We start from the raw sequence: 16,875 nt of genomic DNA on the forward strand, positions 1-16,875 counted from the left end.
CATTGTTTTGCCTTCATGCCTTGACCTTTATAACTAAAAAGTTTGACTTTATCTCAGACTTTAAGCCTTTAAACTTATCATTTTTATTATTTTTTTTAATTCTCAGAATGATTTATTCATGGTGTAATTAAAATTTTTTCATATTTTACTAATGATTTAAATAACGTTGATAGTTTATGTTTAAAGGTTGAACTTGTTATGCTCTCAGGTAAGGCCTAAATACAGAATCCGTGATTGACTTTCACAAGCTTGGCCTAAATAGTTCGGCCCTCAGGACTTCTCATTGGAGCAAATCTGGCCCCAGACTCAGTATAAGTTTGACACACCTGCTTTAAACAACTTACACAAAGAAAAACAAGAGAAAGTCTTTGTGCAGTCATTTTAAGGGTCTAATCATGTGTACGTGTGTACCAGTCTGTAATACAGTAATAATTACTCAGGTTTACTGTTGGCTTGGTTTCTACTGTCTCGGTTTTGGGTCAGGTTTGGAAATAAAAATGTGTCCTCTCTCTCGTTTAGCACAGCCTTGTATGTATCAATGTATCACAGAATATCAGATTTTTGTGTTTTGCTGCTGTTGATGCAGCAAAATAATGTTAAGCAAATGTCTGGTAGTTGTTCTAAATGGCCGGAATTCTTGAGGACTGCCTGTCATTTTGACCGGGGACAAAAAAGTCTAGCGGAAACGCTGACATAGTGTATATTAGTCATGATTTATTATCTTCTCTGTTACTGAATAATTTAACTCTTGTTTTATTTTGAAAGAAAAGTGGATAATCAGTACTACTGAAATTACATTATAATTGAATGAGCCCCTTACTACTATAAGATTAATTCATATAGGTAAGCATATGATATCAGCACCATGCTATGTAGGTTAATACTGACTAAACCACCTGACATGTTATTGATGTCTTATTTTATGTTTTTTCTGCTCTTGTAGTTTTTATGTTTTACAAGAATTCTTTTTGGCAATATGCAAACATTAAACTTCTACTGCTTCAGATACCATTAAGTGAATTTCAGCAAAATAAAAAGTAATTTTACTGAAGTCAGAATTAATCCACATTAATCTAGGAAGAAAAAAAAATTACAAGTAGAGCTGTACGATATGTTGTTCAACTATCACAACCTGCCTGTCTGACAGACTGAACATTCATCCAATTACCATCTGAAATTTTATTGAAGAGTTATGCCCTTCCCAAGCATTTTGTATGAGCGGTTACTTACATGCTAGTAAACAATACTCCATGTAACAAAAAAAGTATTCAAGCTCTCCACAAAATTTCGCTCTGTTTCTGTGGGAACTTGTGCCCATTCATTCTTTGGAGCATTTATAAGGTCAGGCACTGATGTTGGACCAAAAGGTCTGGCTTGTAATCTCCATTCCATTTCATCCCAAGGGTGCTTGATGGGGTTGAGGCCAGGGCTCTGTGCGGGACAGTCAAGTTTTTCCACACTTCCAAAATGTTTTTATATGCTGAAGATTTAAGATTGCCTTTCACTGGAGAAAAGGGGCCTAGCCTGAACCCAGAAAAACAGCCCCATACCATTATCCATTTCACTGCCAAACTTCACATGGGCAACAATGCAGTCACGCAGGTAATGTTCTCCCATCAACCACCAAACCCAGACTAGCCCTCTGACTGCCAAACAGAGAGCAATGATTCATCACGCCACAAAACATGTTTCCACTCCTACACAGTCCTGTGTCGTAAAACCACTTACAGTTGACTGAAGAATATCCAGGAATTAAATTTCCTCTAACTGTCTTATTGCAAAGGTGGCATTCATCACAGTACCATGCTTGAAGTCACTGAGCTCTTCAGAACGACCCATTTAGTATCACAAATGTTTGCAATGGAGACTGCATGGCTAGGTGCTTGATTTTATACACCTGTGGCAACAGGTCTGGTTGAAACACACCTCAGGTGTCAGGTAACCATGAAGGGGTCAAGCTTTTTAAACATCTTTCTAACACTGCATCTAAAGGAGTAAGTTTAGATAGTTTTGGCATCTGATCTGTGGAGGTCTTTGAGGCATGTCCAACTGAGAGGGGACCTCGGGCAGACCCAGAACTTGCTGGAGGGACTACATATCCCAGCTGGCCAGGGAATGACACAGAAACCCCCAGGAAAATGTTGCTGGGGAGAGAGATGTCTGGGTTGACTTTCTCAGCCTGCTGCTAAAATGGATGGATGGATGTATGTATGGATGGATTGATGGATGAATGGATGGATGGATGGATGAATGGATGGATGGATGTGAACACCATAGAAAAGAATGAAATATCTAACAAAGTGTATTTTGAAAGTTACTAAGAAAGATGTCTCTGAACCATCAGTCTCTCCCCCTTAGTCTCCCCACATCATCATTCTAAAGAGTGGCTGGCAAAGGGCTGAAGCACGTGTGGTGTTTGTTTATAGTATATAATGCAAGTAGTTTAGACTTAATGCCACACAGAAGATGAGTAAGAGTAATAATTTGTTTTGGTATATTAACATTAAAACTGGAATTATCTTGTGTCTTATTCTACAAAAACACTGGTAGATTCTTTTCTACAAGGCTATTCTGGGGCTACTTTCTTCAAATCTTTTGACCTACATCAGTCAAAAGAACTCAGAAACTTTTAATGCCTTGTTCTCAGGATCTTTCCTTGTTGTCTGTCAGTACGTCAGACCTGAACAAGAAAAAAGGCGTTTAAATTTGCTGCTCTCTTTGCCTGGAATGATTTACAGAAAGAGCCTAAACTTACTCAGCTTGTCTCACTGGATGCTTTTGAGAGGAAGTTAAATTACTTGGAGGCAGATTCATCTGACGCTATCTGATGCTAGGAATGATTAATTTTGATTTTGAACCTTTAACTTTGAAATATACTTGATTAATTAGTTATTTCTTGTCATTTAATGCATTCATGTGTTTGACATTTTGTTGGTATGGCTGCTCATTGTTTGTCTATAACTTTAACTGTGCTGCTCCTTGTTGTCTGGGAAAGTCTTGAAAAAGAGATTTTTAATCACAAGTTTTTTTTTTTCTCCTGGTTAGATAAAGGTTGAACAAAAACAGAAATTAAAATGTTTTTTTCTTTGTTGTTTGTTTTTTACACTTTAGGATAGGTAGGAAAACAGAAAATAAGACATTACTATATACATACGTTTTGCAAGTGTCATAATTCATGTTCAGCAATAGGCTTTATAGAGTGTTACAATTTTATTTGCTATTGCTGTACCTGTGTGCCCCTCTCTCTGATCGTGTATAATAACCATGTTTGTTGAAAATATGTTTATTACCTCCCCCAAGGAGGTTATGTTCGTTTGTTTGTTAGCAACATAACTCAAAAAGTTGTGGACAGATTTTGATGAAATTTTCAGGAAATGTCAGAAATGGCATAAGGAAGAACTGATTAGATTTTGAGAGTGATCCAGATCACCCTCTGGATCCAGGATTTTTTTTAAAGGATTCTGTACTATTGGGAGATAGGGCTAATGGTGGAGGTCTGTGCTGTCCGAGTGCTTTCCTAGTTTCTATTCATGCTACTATTTTTTGTAGCTGTGGTTCTAAAGTGGTTGGTAGGGACCAAAAGTTGGTTTGAGGAGTTTTTTTTTCTAAAGTGGGTTATGAATGTGTGCCTAGAAAAAAATGTGGCAAAAAGTCTATGATGCACAGAAGCCCAAACTGAACACACAACAATACTTAATTTTACTTCATTTTCCTGTGATAAGAAGTACATATCAGTCATTTTCTCAAGAGTTCAACTTATTCAACTCCTTTTATCAGGATAACAAATTTGGTTTCCCCAAGATAATGACGTAATTCCTTGAGAAATGAGCAGAATGCAATGCTATCTTGAGAAAAGGGAATAAAGATAAAATGTAAGGCCAAGGCTGCAGGAATTTTCATGAAATGCATTTGAGTCGTTGAGCTATTTGTTTCTTCTTTTGATTTTGGTCAGAATTTCTCACAAGAAGGTGGAAGGTCCTGATCATCAACGGGCCCAGGGGATGGCTTAAAGGGCTTAAGACACAGATGTTTCTTAAAATCCCCAAATCTCTCAGGTTATTAATTAAACAAAACTCTGTCACCCACAGACTGAACTCAAGGAAATAAATAGACATTTTATAAATGGGGAAATACCACCATTGTTGTCCTGTACCACTGACTAGAGTATGCAGCACAATGTGTGGGAATTAGAGCGTGAGGAGTTTCATTCAATCCTCATCACAGTGAACAAACAAGACAGCTAGCTAGCTAGTTAACTCATCTAGCTTACTACAATGAACACAAAGCTTCTCCAAATGAAGACCTCAAAACATCGACAAACACATAGACTGAGTCGGCCATCATCAGCCAGTGAAACAGGTACATTAGCTCTATTGTATTTATAACAGAGTTGTTAGCTCGCTAGTGTTAGCAGCAGTTAGCTCACAATTGTCTTAAGTCTCAATGTCCCCAGTGAAGAGGAGTGAAGTCAACAGAATTTGTGCATGTGGAGCTAATCCACAGCACCCAGTGTGTTTAAAAGAACTCATCAAGTATGAGATTAGCTGCTCTGGGCGCTACTCTTGAATCATCTCAGCCTAGACTGTTTAAAGAACTGCTGGTTTTACCACCGCAAGCAACCAATCACATATTATGTTGGTCCTAAGGAATTTGTTTTCTTTGGTGAAGCTAAGATTTTTCCTCCAAAAAAATCTAATCTTGCCTTGGAAATGGTACACATAAGTGCCTGATAGAGACATAAATTATCTGGGATGCCCTGTTGGTTTGGGCTAAGCCCTAGATGTTTGCTCCCTCTTGTTCCTGATGCTTGACCATTTAAGAACCACTTTTTACTGTATACCAGCGTGCCAAAGCTGTACTTCGAATTTGCTGACCTACACGTGCATCTCAAAAAATATCATGAAAAATATCATTTTTTCCTGTGATTTAATTGAAGAAGTAAAGGTTGGGGTGTTATGAAGCCCAGGTTGCTTTGACAGCAGCCTTGAGTTTGTCTGTATTGTTGAGTCTGGTGACTCTTTTCCTCCTCTTGATATTTTCCCAAAGATTCTCTTCAGGGTTTAGGTCAGGCCACGTGGCCAGCCAATCAAACACAGTAATACCATGGTCAGCAAACCAGTCTCCGATATTTTTGGCTTCATTGTGGGCAGGTGCCAAGTCCCGCTGGAAAAGGAAATCAATTACTCCATAAAGCTTCTCAGCAGATGGAAGCATGAAGAGCTCTAAAATCTCCTTTGAAATGGCTGACAGTGTTGACTCTGGACTTGATAAAGCATGGTGGACCAACATCCACCGATAACATAGCATCACAAACCATCAGTCCACTCCTTATGAAACTCCTCTAAGTTCCTGAATCTGCTTTGTTTGACAATCCTCTGAAGGCTGTGCTTATCTCGTGTGCACCTTGTGCACCTTTTCTTACCACACTTTTCCCTTCCAGTCAACTTTCCATGAATACGCCTTAATACAGCCTCTGAGAACAGCCTGCCCTTTCAGCAGTGACCTTCTGTGGCTTACCCTTCTTTTGGAGGATGACAATGATCGTCTTCTGGACATTTGTTAAGTCAGCAGTCTTTCCCATGATTGTGATACTTAACCACAGTGACAGAATAATGGCGTAGGAAACCTTTGCAAATTGGGCTTTTCCACAAATTTATAGTATTTTGAGATAGTGGATTTTTGATTCATGTGAACTGTAAGCTGTTACCATCAAGATTAGACAAAAAAGTCTTGAAATGTTTCACTTTGTGTGAGATGAATCTAAACTATATGAAAATATAACTTTCTGAAGTAGATCAAAGGAAACTATTAACTTTTACATGGTATTTTAATTTTCTGAGATGCACCTGTATGCACTGAACTGGAAGTGCTGGTCAGATGGATGAAGTAGTTTGCTTTTGTAAGGCACTGTGGATGGAAAGAGAAGAAGGAAAGAAAAAGGAGATCGGTTTGGTAGAGGAGACTTCTTCTATCTGTTTTTTTTGTGTGCATGTGCGTGTGCCTGCATACAAGAAAGTGTGAGTGTGTGTATTTGTGGTCAGACGGTGTGCGCGCATGTAGGTGTTTGTGTTCATGTGACTGACAATGACAGCGGGTGCCACGAATGAGAGGGGGCCATTCTTCTGTTAATTACAGAGTTAATGACACATTATGCTCCAGTGGACATGCAACATGGCAGGCTGATACACCCACACACACACACACACACACACACACACAAAGATAATGTCTCAGTCTGCCTCCATGCTCGCACATTGTGGCAGGCTGCTATGCGAGGAGTTTGACAGTGAGATAGCAGGCTAACAATGAACACACACATCTAAAAACACACTCAGAGCAGCAGCCGCTGACAGGGAACCTCATCAAACTGGCTTTAATGAAGTCACTACCCAAACAGAAGAGGGGAAGAAAGGAGGGATGAGAGGAGGAGGAGGAGGCAAGAAAAGGAGGACAAGGTCGCCTGGATTGATGACGCTCATTAGCCTAATAAGGTACTTTAATGAAGCGGGCCCAACACTATAGACTGCCACAGTCTATGGATACACACTAACACAATAACACACACACACACCTTCAACTCACTGGTGTCAAAACTTTCTACAGTCCATTTTATTCGTTTGAGAAATTAGCTAATTCTGTCCATTTCACTCCTGACAAAAAACTCACATAACAAACAAACACACAGTGACAGGCCATCTGGGATTTGGGTGAATGCTTGAAGGGCCACCCAACTGTGGGCCCTTTGGACCATTTAGGAGAGCTCATCATTACACTTATTTAGAGAAATATAAACAAATATTTTAAGATTCTAATAAAACAGTAATGACCAAAGTGTATGTGCATGAATTTATTAGTTTAAAAGCACAAAAAACACAACTTGCAATCTAGGAGCGCACAACACAAAACAGCATACATAGGATGATATCACACCTGCTCCCAGCTCCATCATTAAACCTAGGAATGCACAGTATTGGATTTCAAATGATACGGGAGCTGAGAGGAGTGGGGAAGTACATGGTCTAGTACTTGTTTTATGTTTGGGGCTTCATTCAAAATGATCAGGGCTCACAATAGGCCCTAATTGAGTTTGTAGCGCCCCTAGCCATAATCCTGCATGTACTTTGCATACGATTCATTCGCAACATATATATTTGAATGAAAATAAAACTGTGACAACAGCGGATCATGTGTTTAAAAGCTCAATCTTTCGATTTGTTTCCTTTTTTTCTATTCCTGGAGGATTTTTTTTGACATGAGAAGATTTACTCCACTCTGTGTTACATGAAGAAGGAATATGAGGATTTGATGTCCAATGTCGACACTGCAGATGTAGATGTTGAACTTTGGAAACAGCAGAATAGGCTTCAAATACAACTGCCAATCATAACACCTGCCAGGTCTTGAGATTTTCTGCAGAAATCCTGTACTTAAGGTTCTTTTGACTGTGCCTGTGTCTAGTACTTAGTGCTCCTTTGGCTGCTCATGTTGATTAAAAATTAAAAACATCTAATGACAAACGTTTGATTGAACTGACAATGATGAACATTCATAAGGATATTGAAATTGACAAGGAGGCCATTCTGAGAGTTTTGTGCAACAAGGAGAAGAGTAATTAACTTATTTTTGGTAGGAATGCATTCTTTCAACTATTAAACTGCAGTTTAATTTTCTATTAATCTTAACTGACTAATTATTGTTAGTAGTTGTGAAAAAGTTTTGTCTAGCTCAGCAATACTCAACCCATGGTTTTTGAGTCAGATGGGGCTCTTTTGTCATGATTCATGGCTCTTTTGTGTCTTAATTTGAAATATTATTCCCCCAGAAAACCATAAAAAGGAAAGATTTGACCTCAGAAATTATCCATTGCAAGTCACTTTAATCAGTTTGTTTCCCACACAAACAAAGCTTTAATTGTCAACCAATTATTCTTATCTGTATATTTCCGTTGCCCTTATTTGCCATTTTTGCCCCTTTTTTCCTTTTCTTGCCTCTTTCAATCCATTTTCACAGCTTCAAGCCAGCTTTTGCCACTTCTTGTTGCAATTTTTATCCCGTTTTTGCTCTTTTTCACTTGTTTTAGCCTTTTTTATCCTGTGTTTTGCATTTTTCCCCCTTTCATGCTATTTTGTTTTTTTGCCACTTTTCATCCATTTAAGCTGCCTTTTGCCATTTCATGCCCCCCCTTGCCCCCCATTTTTACCACTGCTGCTTTTCCCCATTTTTCCCACTTTTGTTGCTGCTTTTTAGTAACTTTTCACTTCTTTGTTGCCACTTCTTGCCGCTTCTCGACCATTTTTGGCACTTTAAACTGTTTTTTATTGACATTTTTGACACTTTCACCACTTAGATGTAGCTCTTGCAATGGTATTTTTCAATAGTTTAGCCCTTTGGTTGAGCAGGGTTGGGTAACTGTACTAGCTGATGCAATTCTCTATCTGTTTTCTCTTTTCTCTGCTTTTCTGAAAATTATGTTGACACGTTTGCACCGATTTTCTGTATAGTGCCAGTTTTTACATTTAGTTCCTCTGGTATAGCTTAATAACAGGCCTAGTGCAATGCTTACAATATTAAGTAGCTGTCTGTTGTTTCAGGGGTCAGTTGTCTAGCTATGTGAATTGTCTGAGTTTTGGTGCGATGCATACAGAGTTACTCTCTCTTGTGCTGTGTGATGTGTAAGTGCATGTGAGAACATATAGGTGTTTTTTAGGTGCTGGAATGGTTGTTGTGTGTACATGGGATTGTAATCCTGTCAGCGCCACTGTAGGCAAACACCTGTTGTTTACTTCTGTACATTTCTGCCAGTATTTTAGGCTCATATGTGATTTCTACAGCCAGCAAGTACAACAAATCTGGAAATATTAGAAGAAATGTATCTGCTGATAGTGATGTCTTGCTAATAATATTGTGCTTCCCTATTTATTTTTTCATTTTTAAAATAGATGAAGCCATTTACATTTTAGTCACTGGTTATACATTTCTGAAACTGACATTTTAAAAATGAGTGGTTATTTGAGTTTTTTTAAATTATGAAATAACCAAGTTTGAGATGCAAGGAGCTTTTCTTTTTCATGGTTGAAAAAGACGGGAAAAGCTTGAAACAACTTTCATTCCTTTTTTTAAGAAGAAACCTAGAAGACTGAAAAAAGGTCTGTTTATTTATATTCTGAGACAAGATGTTGCCATAGGCAGGACCATCTATTTTGCTTAATTTCCATTCAAAAACCATTCCTTTTTATTTTGAAAGGCAAACATTTTATTGATTTTCTACTTTAAACATAGAAAGCTATTACCCCAAAAAATGTGAATCTACAGGTATGTATGGATATTATGTTATAATAGGGCCAGTCTGTTGCAAATGCCAGGGCCTTGTTCATATCCCAACCAGTCGCTGTATAGATACTTTCAGACAGACTAACCCAGACTAATTAATGAGGTATTCACAGAAATTTTCCCCACAACAGAAAAATACTCACCTCTCCTTCTGACGACTGTAAAAGAAGATCTTTCCTACAGGACACTGTGAAGTCTCCCACTCCAGCGTTCACCTCTACCCCTCTGGGGGCCTCCAGGGTTAGGGTCCGAGTCGGTGACTCCAGCCTGAGGATCAGTAAACATACTTTAGTCACAGACACTTCAGATTGTAGGGGTGTGATCGGCTAAAAAAAAATAAAATAAAATAAAAAATCTTAATCAACCCTCAGGCATCACTAGGGACATTTTTGTCCATTTGAGCAAATTTTTTACTCTTTATCTGCTCACCATTTTAGCTGTGTTAATCCAATTTTTGTGACAAAGTTTCTTTCTTGGCACATTTTCAAATTCAAATTTCAATTGCTCTAATAGGTCAGGGGAATGCTGTGAAACAAATTTACTACACTTTAAAGTCATTAAAGACAAAAATGTCCACTTCCAAAAAAACTGCTATAAAAGATTAACAGATAAGGTTGAGGTCAAGCTGTTTTTGGAAGTGGATGTTTTTGTCCTTAATGACTTGAAAGGGTAGTAAATTTTATATCAGAAGCTACACAAAAATTAATAATGCGTCAAAGTCAAAATTCTGGTTAATCATTGACATATCCAAGCTGGATTTAGAAATAATGCCCCAGCCATCCAACGTTTGGTTTCATAAAAAAAACAACATTGACTTTAGTTATCAAACTGTCATTTAATGGGTTAAAATCCTCAGAATGATTGATTGTTTGGTAGTTTTAAGCACAGCTGATGTTGTTTAAGAGATGTATCAAAAAAAAAAAAAAAACTGAAAAAAAACCCATTAATCTGTTAATTTTTATAGCAGTTTTTTGGAAGTGGACGATTTTGTCCTTAATGACTTTAAAGGGTAGTAAATTAAAGTGATGCCTGAAGGTTGAGTCCTGGATTCATGGTTCTAGGTTTTCTTTGTTACTTTTAACTGAAAGTCGTACAGCTCCCAGCTTGTTCTGTCTACTGGAATTAGAACTAGTTGGTAGTACAACCTCTGACACTTACCAATTCACTCTATAGAGACACACTAATGGCACAGGTTGACCATCAGTGTTAGCTAACCTCATTCTTCCACACACATTAAAACACCACTGAAGCAACAGCGGGAGCAAACAAGTGTTAAGTTTTTTTTGCCATCAACATGTGACAAAGAGCTGAGGATTGAACCCACATTCAAGTTGCAAAAAAACAGCTCACAGTTACCCTATGTGGGGGAAATGAACAACAATAATAATTATAATAACATGAAACAACAATGTATAAACAAAAAGATTTACTTTCATGGAGAAAACCTGACAACAAATATAGACCAATTTCCACACAATAAAATCTATGGACAAAATGAGTAAAATAAAAGAAGTAATACTCATCCAGTTATAGTGCTTTATTTTTTCTCTGATTTTAATGCTTTAACAGTGTAGTAAGCCATTAATGGGTATTTGGGAAAACCTATGAGAATGAATATTAAGCATGAGTGGTTGAAATGCATTGTTCCAAAGAGCTTTGGCTGCGGTTGGCATCACTCTCCTTGGAGAGTTAAGGGTCCGTAGCTAAGTCCAGGACTCAAAGTTGAAAACAATATGAGATGATTAAACAGCTCGGTGTTGTTAGATAAGCACAGTGCTTCGCTCAAGGGTATGCTGGAAAGAGAAATTAAATAAAGAGTGCTTTCGGCAAAGAAGACAGAATTACAATTTATGAAGTGGGAGTATAACACATTAAACCGCATACAACAAAGACCAAATGAGAGAGAGAGAAAAAAAGCTTTTCTATAAGGGCAGTTTTCTGGACTAACTTTGCTCAAGGGCACTTCAGATGGTTTGTTTCCCAATCCCTACTGAGAGGTCAAAGGGATAAAGCATTGAAGCCAAAGGCTAGATTAACTGAGCTCATGACGTGGGTTCAGTCTGCAGCTAAACAGCAGAGAGACATAAAAAAACAAGCATTAGTGCCCATGCCTGAGAATTATTGTACCGAGCTACACTGTTAATGTCCCACCCCTCACTTGAGTCCCCAGGATGGGGAAAATGTATTCAGCTCACAGCCCCTTTTGGTGAGAAATAATTCTACTTTTCAGGGTTGCAATCTGAAGGAGCAGACATTAGTGGAGAGAGAAAAAGCTCCCTCGGCTTTGGTTTTCCATGTTTGGTTGCACCCGAGTAATGAATGTGCACTTAATAAGATATTTCAGTTTCAACATTGATCTGTTTCTTTCCGCTGCTTTTATCTTTAGGTAGTTTAGACCTTTTCGTTCATATTTTTGTTGTTGTTATTATATGGCAAAAAAGTTTCACCAATAGAGGTGTTGTGAGCTAAGTTTCTAAAAGGTCTATGGAAAAAGAGAAAAGGGCTTGACTAATTTGATGGGTTAATTCCATTAATTTAAAATGCAGATGCATTGGGACTTGGGATTCATTAGGCCTTTCTTTCTTTCATTAAGTGGAGCATATTACCTGTGACAAGATAATGTCACTTGATTTAAGAAAATGTTTAACTCAGGCTGCTTCACATTACTGTTAAGACATTTCCCTCCACCACTTTTCTACTCCTGTTTAATGAAAATGGATGCTCATTAGTGCACACCTCACTAAATGACTTATAATGTGCTGTAAACTCAAATAGAAAGCAGGTTGATTGAGACTGTCCACATATTCAGTTAAATCCAATGTTTAAGGCATGCTTAATTCATCTGTTTCTTCATAAAGAGCACAATGTCCTATCTGCCACTGTTGAGACTAATTTACCAGTATAAAGAACTGAGACACATGCCGACAATACAGCAAGTGCAGCTGACACCATCTCCACACAACCTGAGGCAAGTAAAAATTCACCTCCATTCGCTGTGTTTTCAAGCGACTTCTCTACTCCTCCAAACATGCTGGGATACATTGTGTCGCAGACCAGATTGGCATGCCCCTTTTTAACAGCTTTTCTCCCACATTAGGCAATAGTCATTCATTTAAAGTAAATGGTGGTACACTGTATAATAATCCTGTAAACTGCTGGCTTGACTGAAAGACTCTTTGATCAAAGACAACAAGCAACTAGTGGAGGATGGTAGAGTGACTCTGGGATGTCACTCTGCAATTCCAATCTGTTTCTATATGCTGAGAGCTCACCTACTGTTCTGTTAGCTAGCATGACTGTTAACTTGGTGGAAACAGAAGGTACTAAAAGAAGTACACCGCTGCACAAAAACTGCACAATATGGACTTGCTGAATGTAAGGGAAATCATCATGCAGAAAGACAGTTTATACATTTCATTTTCTTTGGAAGGACCCCAAAAGCAACCTACATTTTACATACCAGTTTGGTCTGAACTCTTTTCTTTGTTTCAATAAATAACCACAAATTTGGTTGTTTCAGACTAAAGCTTCTACTTTTTAATGAGACCACATGTTTTCTTGTTAAATGAACTGTAAACTGATAAAAAAGAAAGTCTACATTTTCAAAGTCAAAATGATGCGGAGCCTGGATGCCATGATGCATTCACATATGCGTAGCCAGCTGAAAGTAAAACTCCTGCTTAAGTGCCTGAAGAGGAAATTGGGGGTTAGACAAAATCTGAATATTTTGCAATATTTTGTTCTCCTGACTCATGTGATGAAGAAGAGCGAATGAATACATTAATTCTTAATAGCACTTTTTTAAGGGAACATATATTCCTCAGTTAATCAGATATACATCTGATATATCTGAATCTTTCTAACATAATTCTACCATTACTATAGGTCCATATTATATATTACCTCATATCAGATCATATTGTATCCTATTGTAGGTTACCTTGTGATTTCCAATTTAGAAATCATTCGTTGTCAACATGTGCGAGTTTGAATGTCTGACAAGGCCAACTGGGATATTTATACATGGCCGAAGCTGCAGCTGATACTTAAGGTGGATTAAAGGTGAGGGAAGTTTTGCTGCTGTGCTGTGCTGAGCATCCAAGTGACAAAACAAGTGTTGGAATCAGGCGCTTCACATTTGGTCTGACTTATTGATCTGAAAAAATAGAGTGCATGCTGTAGCAGTCAAGACTTAAGAGGAAAAACAAAGACAGACTGATAGAGAAGAGATTAAAAGAGAGTTGGGGGTTGAAAACAGAAAAAAACCCATCCTATTAGTTGCTATTCTTGATATTGTGCATGTGAAGAGAGAGAGAGAGAGAGAGGGAGAGATAGATAGATAGATAGATAGATAGAGAGAGAGAGAGAGAGAGAGAGAGAGAGAGAGAGAGAGAGAGCTTGCTGGTCTACTAAACAGCAGTGACGTGAGGATGTTCTGCAGGTTTGACAGCTGAGGCAATTACAGTGAGGCTGCTACAGGCTTAAACCAGCTCTGATGGGCAGGCACACACATACACTCTGACTATCACTCACCTCTCTTTCACCATCCCAACACAGCCATCCATGTTTGCTTTCACCTTTGTTTTAACTCACCTGTCTGCGTCCTTCAAAAACACCCCCTTATTTACTCTTTAACAGTCTGTCCTCATTATAAATTGCCCATGAAGTGACCAAGTCTGAAGTGTCTACTTACTTTGAACAGAAAAACTCAGCTCAACAGGATTTGAGCTACTCACTCAGTTTGTCAACTAAAACCCTCTTTTTGAACGTGGTATAAAGAGTTATTATGCATGTAAGTAGCTGGCAAAAGAAATCCCCTTAAGACTTATGTGTGAAGCATTATAGTGAGTAAGACCAGGATGAATGGGTTTCATAATAAATTTGCCATCAGCATCGATTAACAGTTAAAAAATGGGTCTGAGGTTTCATGTGAGTTTCAACTTGATTAACTCTTGATAATTTATGTGCAACAGTATAGTCTGGAGGCTGGCATGAATGCTGTGGGTTTTATTGATGATTTTTAAAAATGGAGATGTTTTAAATTTATGAATGCTTTTTGTAATTATGTACTCTAGTTATTAGCATTCCTACATGGGCCTCAGAACTAATATTGATTGTATGAAATAAAGGTTGGCAATCAGTTTCTTACTCATTTGCCTCAGCTTTTTTTTTCTTTCATGATGCAAGAGATAATGGGATCCATCACTTCTGCCTTTTCCAAATTATTGACTGAAATGCCTTTAAGTATTGGTGGGTGGTAAATGGTATCAATGCCGCCAATGGTAAAATTTCTGCCAAGGAAGAGATTTTTGTAACACCTTTTGTGTTATAGCACACAAACGAGGCAAAACCAATGCTGCGTAACTGAGTTATATGTGACTACGGTTAGGTATCTATACTTTCAGGAGAAAAAAACATGAAAATGGTCCATGGCACTAAAAATATATTTATGAGTGCAAAGGCAATGTTAAACCTCATATTCATTCATTTATATATATATATATATATATATATATATATATATATATAGAGAGAGAGAGAGAGAGAGAGAGAGAGAGAGAGAGAGAGAGAGTATCCACCCCTATAATATGGCACATTTTTGGTTTACTTTGCACTTTATGCTGAAAAAGAATGAAAGACCAAAACCAGGATTTTCTCTGGTTGAAATGGTCCCATATTTGCATGCAGGCGAGCTGAACTAAGATGACGATCATGGTTTACATTTAACCTACTAAACACCACAATGTTATTTTTGTCATTGGGATTATGTGAGCACTTAGGTAAATAGTGTGTGTAAATAAGCCTGATTAAGCACCTGTAATTACTGAAGGCTCAATATCAGGCCAGATATGGCCCTTTTTAAATTTTCATTGGCCACAAGATGTTGTCTACACATCAGGTAATTTTTGCAATAAGATTAGCAATAATACAGTCCTTTTTCTGTGCCCTGTGATCAACTAATGAGTGCACACCCTCCACTCTCTCTCCACCTCCTGCACCTGTTCACTGTCAGACTTGCACACTTTGCCTTGACACTCTTATGTTCCTTCTGTGAGCACTGTGCTCTTTGTTGGATCTTTTTCTCTAAGTGCAACTGTAGATGTACAATATTATTTGGTATCATTTCCGAGTTGGTTTTCATTCTTGAGATATGCCATGTAATCAACACCAGGCATCTTTCTCACGAGACTCAGCTGTTGAAAAGGGGGAAAAAATGTAGTTTTGTTTGAAGTCGTTTAAAGTAAGCATCTTGCTGATAGAGAAGGAACTGTCAACCCTCCCTCTAGTTCACATGCACAGTGAAAAAGGGTTGGCGACACTGTGTGTGCATGAGATATGTGATATGGAAAACATTAGGAATGAATTTTAGGATTAAAAAACTAAGTGCTGATTGGGGTTTTAGGATCATTCAAATATTTATTGACAGATGATGAATTATTATAACTGTGTTAGTGAAGTCTTTATTTTGCAAAATAACCTTAGTGGCCTGTAAACCCCCTGAAGTTTTCCTATGTGTCCCCTTTTTCTGCTGAAGTTTAATAGGCTTGCTATATGACTTGCTTGTGCTCATTAAAAATCAAAAATGTCTTTCATTCTATAGCTTGAAGATGACTTTCCTCCAGAAAACATTAACTTCAAGATTTTATTTGGAAAACAAGGAACTAAAACTTTGGTCCTATTGCTTCCTTGCTAGCTCTCCTTAAAGGGAGATTAAAGCCACTACTGTTTGCAAGTACCTTACACAACCCAACAATAAAATAAAAACAAAATGCAAAATATCTCTTTAAGAATTGACCTCCAAAACCATCAAAATCAAGTGTAGGGCATCCCTAAAGCCATTGTGAAGTTGTCCTTTTCTCACAAAAAAAAAAATACTAGCCTTCTTTCTGCAGATTTTTAGAGTCACACAGTAGCTGTTTTGCTCAAACATAAGCACACACATAAAGTTTCTGGTCAGGTCTCTGTTTGTTGTGCTTTTTCATGATGCAGATAGCAACCGCTATCTTTGTTATTCATTATTATTACAGAAGCTTACAGCTTCCTTCCTCCTTTCTCTAAATTCAAACATTATTCCTCTCTCTCTTTTCTCTCTCTCTCTCCCTCTTTTGCCAACAATCCCACCACACCCCCTCCTCTCTCTCTCTCATAGATCTATTTTGACCTTCAGTTGCGACAAGGCCATTTTAAACAGCGTCCGTATTTGTCCAAGCTGACAAGATAAGCAGGACAGAAATACATCAATATGAAGTGGTTTATATCTTAATTCATTTCAAGGGAAAAAAATAGACAAAGACCAGGGAGATCTTAGATATTCAAAATGAAATGCAGAGGACAAGAGTGTTATAGTGGCACATTTTAAGAAATATATCTAGGAAATATCTGATAAGAGTCTTTTGGAAATACAAACAGGGAGGTTTATAGTTCACATAGCAATCCAGTCTGTATATTTTTAAACTAACATTTGATATTCTAGTTTGATCTTCACTTTGATTTTGTCCTATATTTCTGTGCTCAGTTATTAAACTCCCACAGTGAATAACAACA

At 37.8% G+C, this 16,875-nt stretch overlaps 1 protein-coding gene across 3 annotated transcripts in view; it reads right to left on the reverse strand.

The window, feature by feature from the left end:
• The window catches only part of LOC121508055 (zeta-sarcoglycan), a 605,848-nt gene that overhangs the window by 34,163 nt on the left and 554,810 nt on the right, over positions 1-16,875 (reverse strand). For all 3 annotated transcript variants that reach the window (XM_041784545.1, XM_041784546.1, XM_041784544.1), the window contains one exon: positions 9,474-9,597. In XM_041784545.1, coding sequence (XP_041640479.1) covers positions 9,474-9,597 — 124 coding nt within the window. The remainder of the gene's footprint in view (positions 1-9,473; positions 9,598-16,875) is intronic.

The sequence above is a fragment of the Cheilinus undulatus genome, linkage group 4, assembly GCF_018320785.1.
Source record: "Cheilinus undulatus linkage group 4, ASM1832078v1, whole genome shotgun sequence".
Lineage (NCBI taxonomy): Eukaryota > Metazoa > Chordata > Actinopteri > Labriformes > Labridae > Cheilinus > Cheilinus undulatus.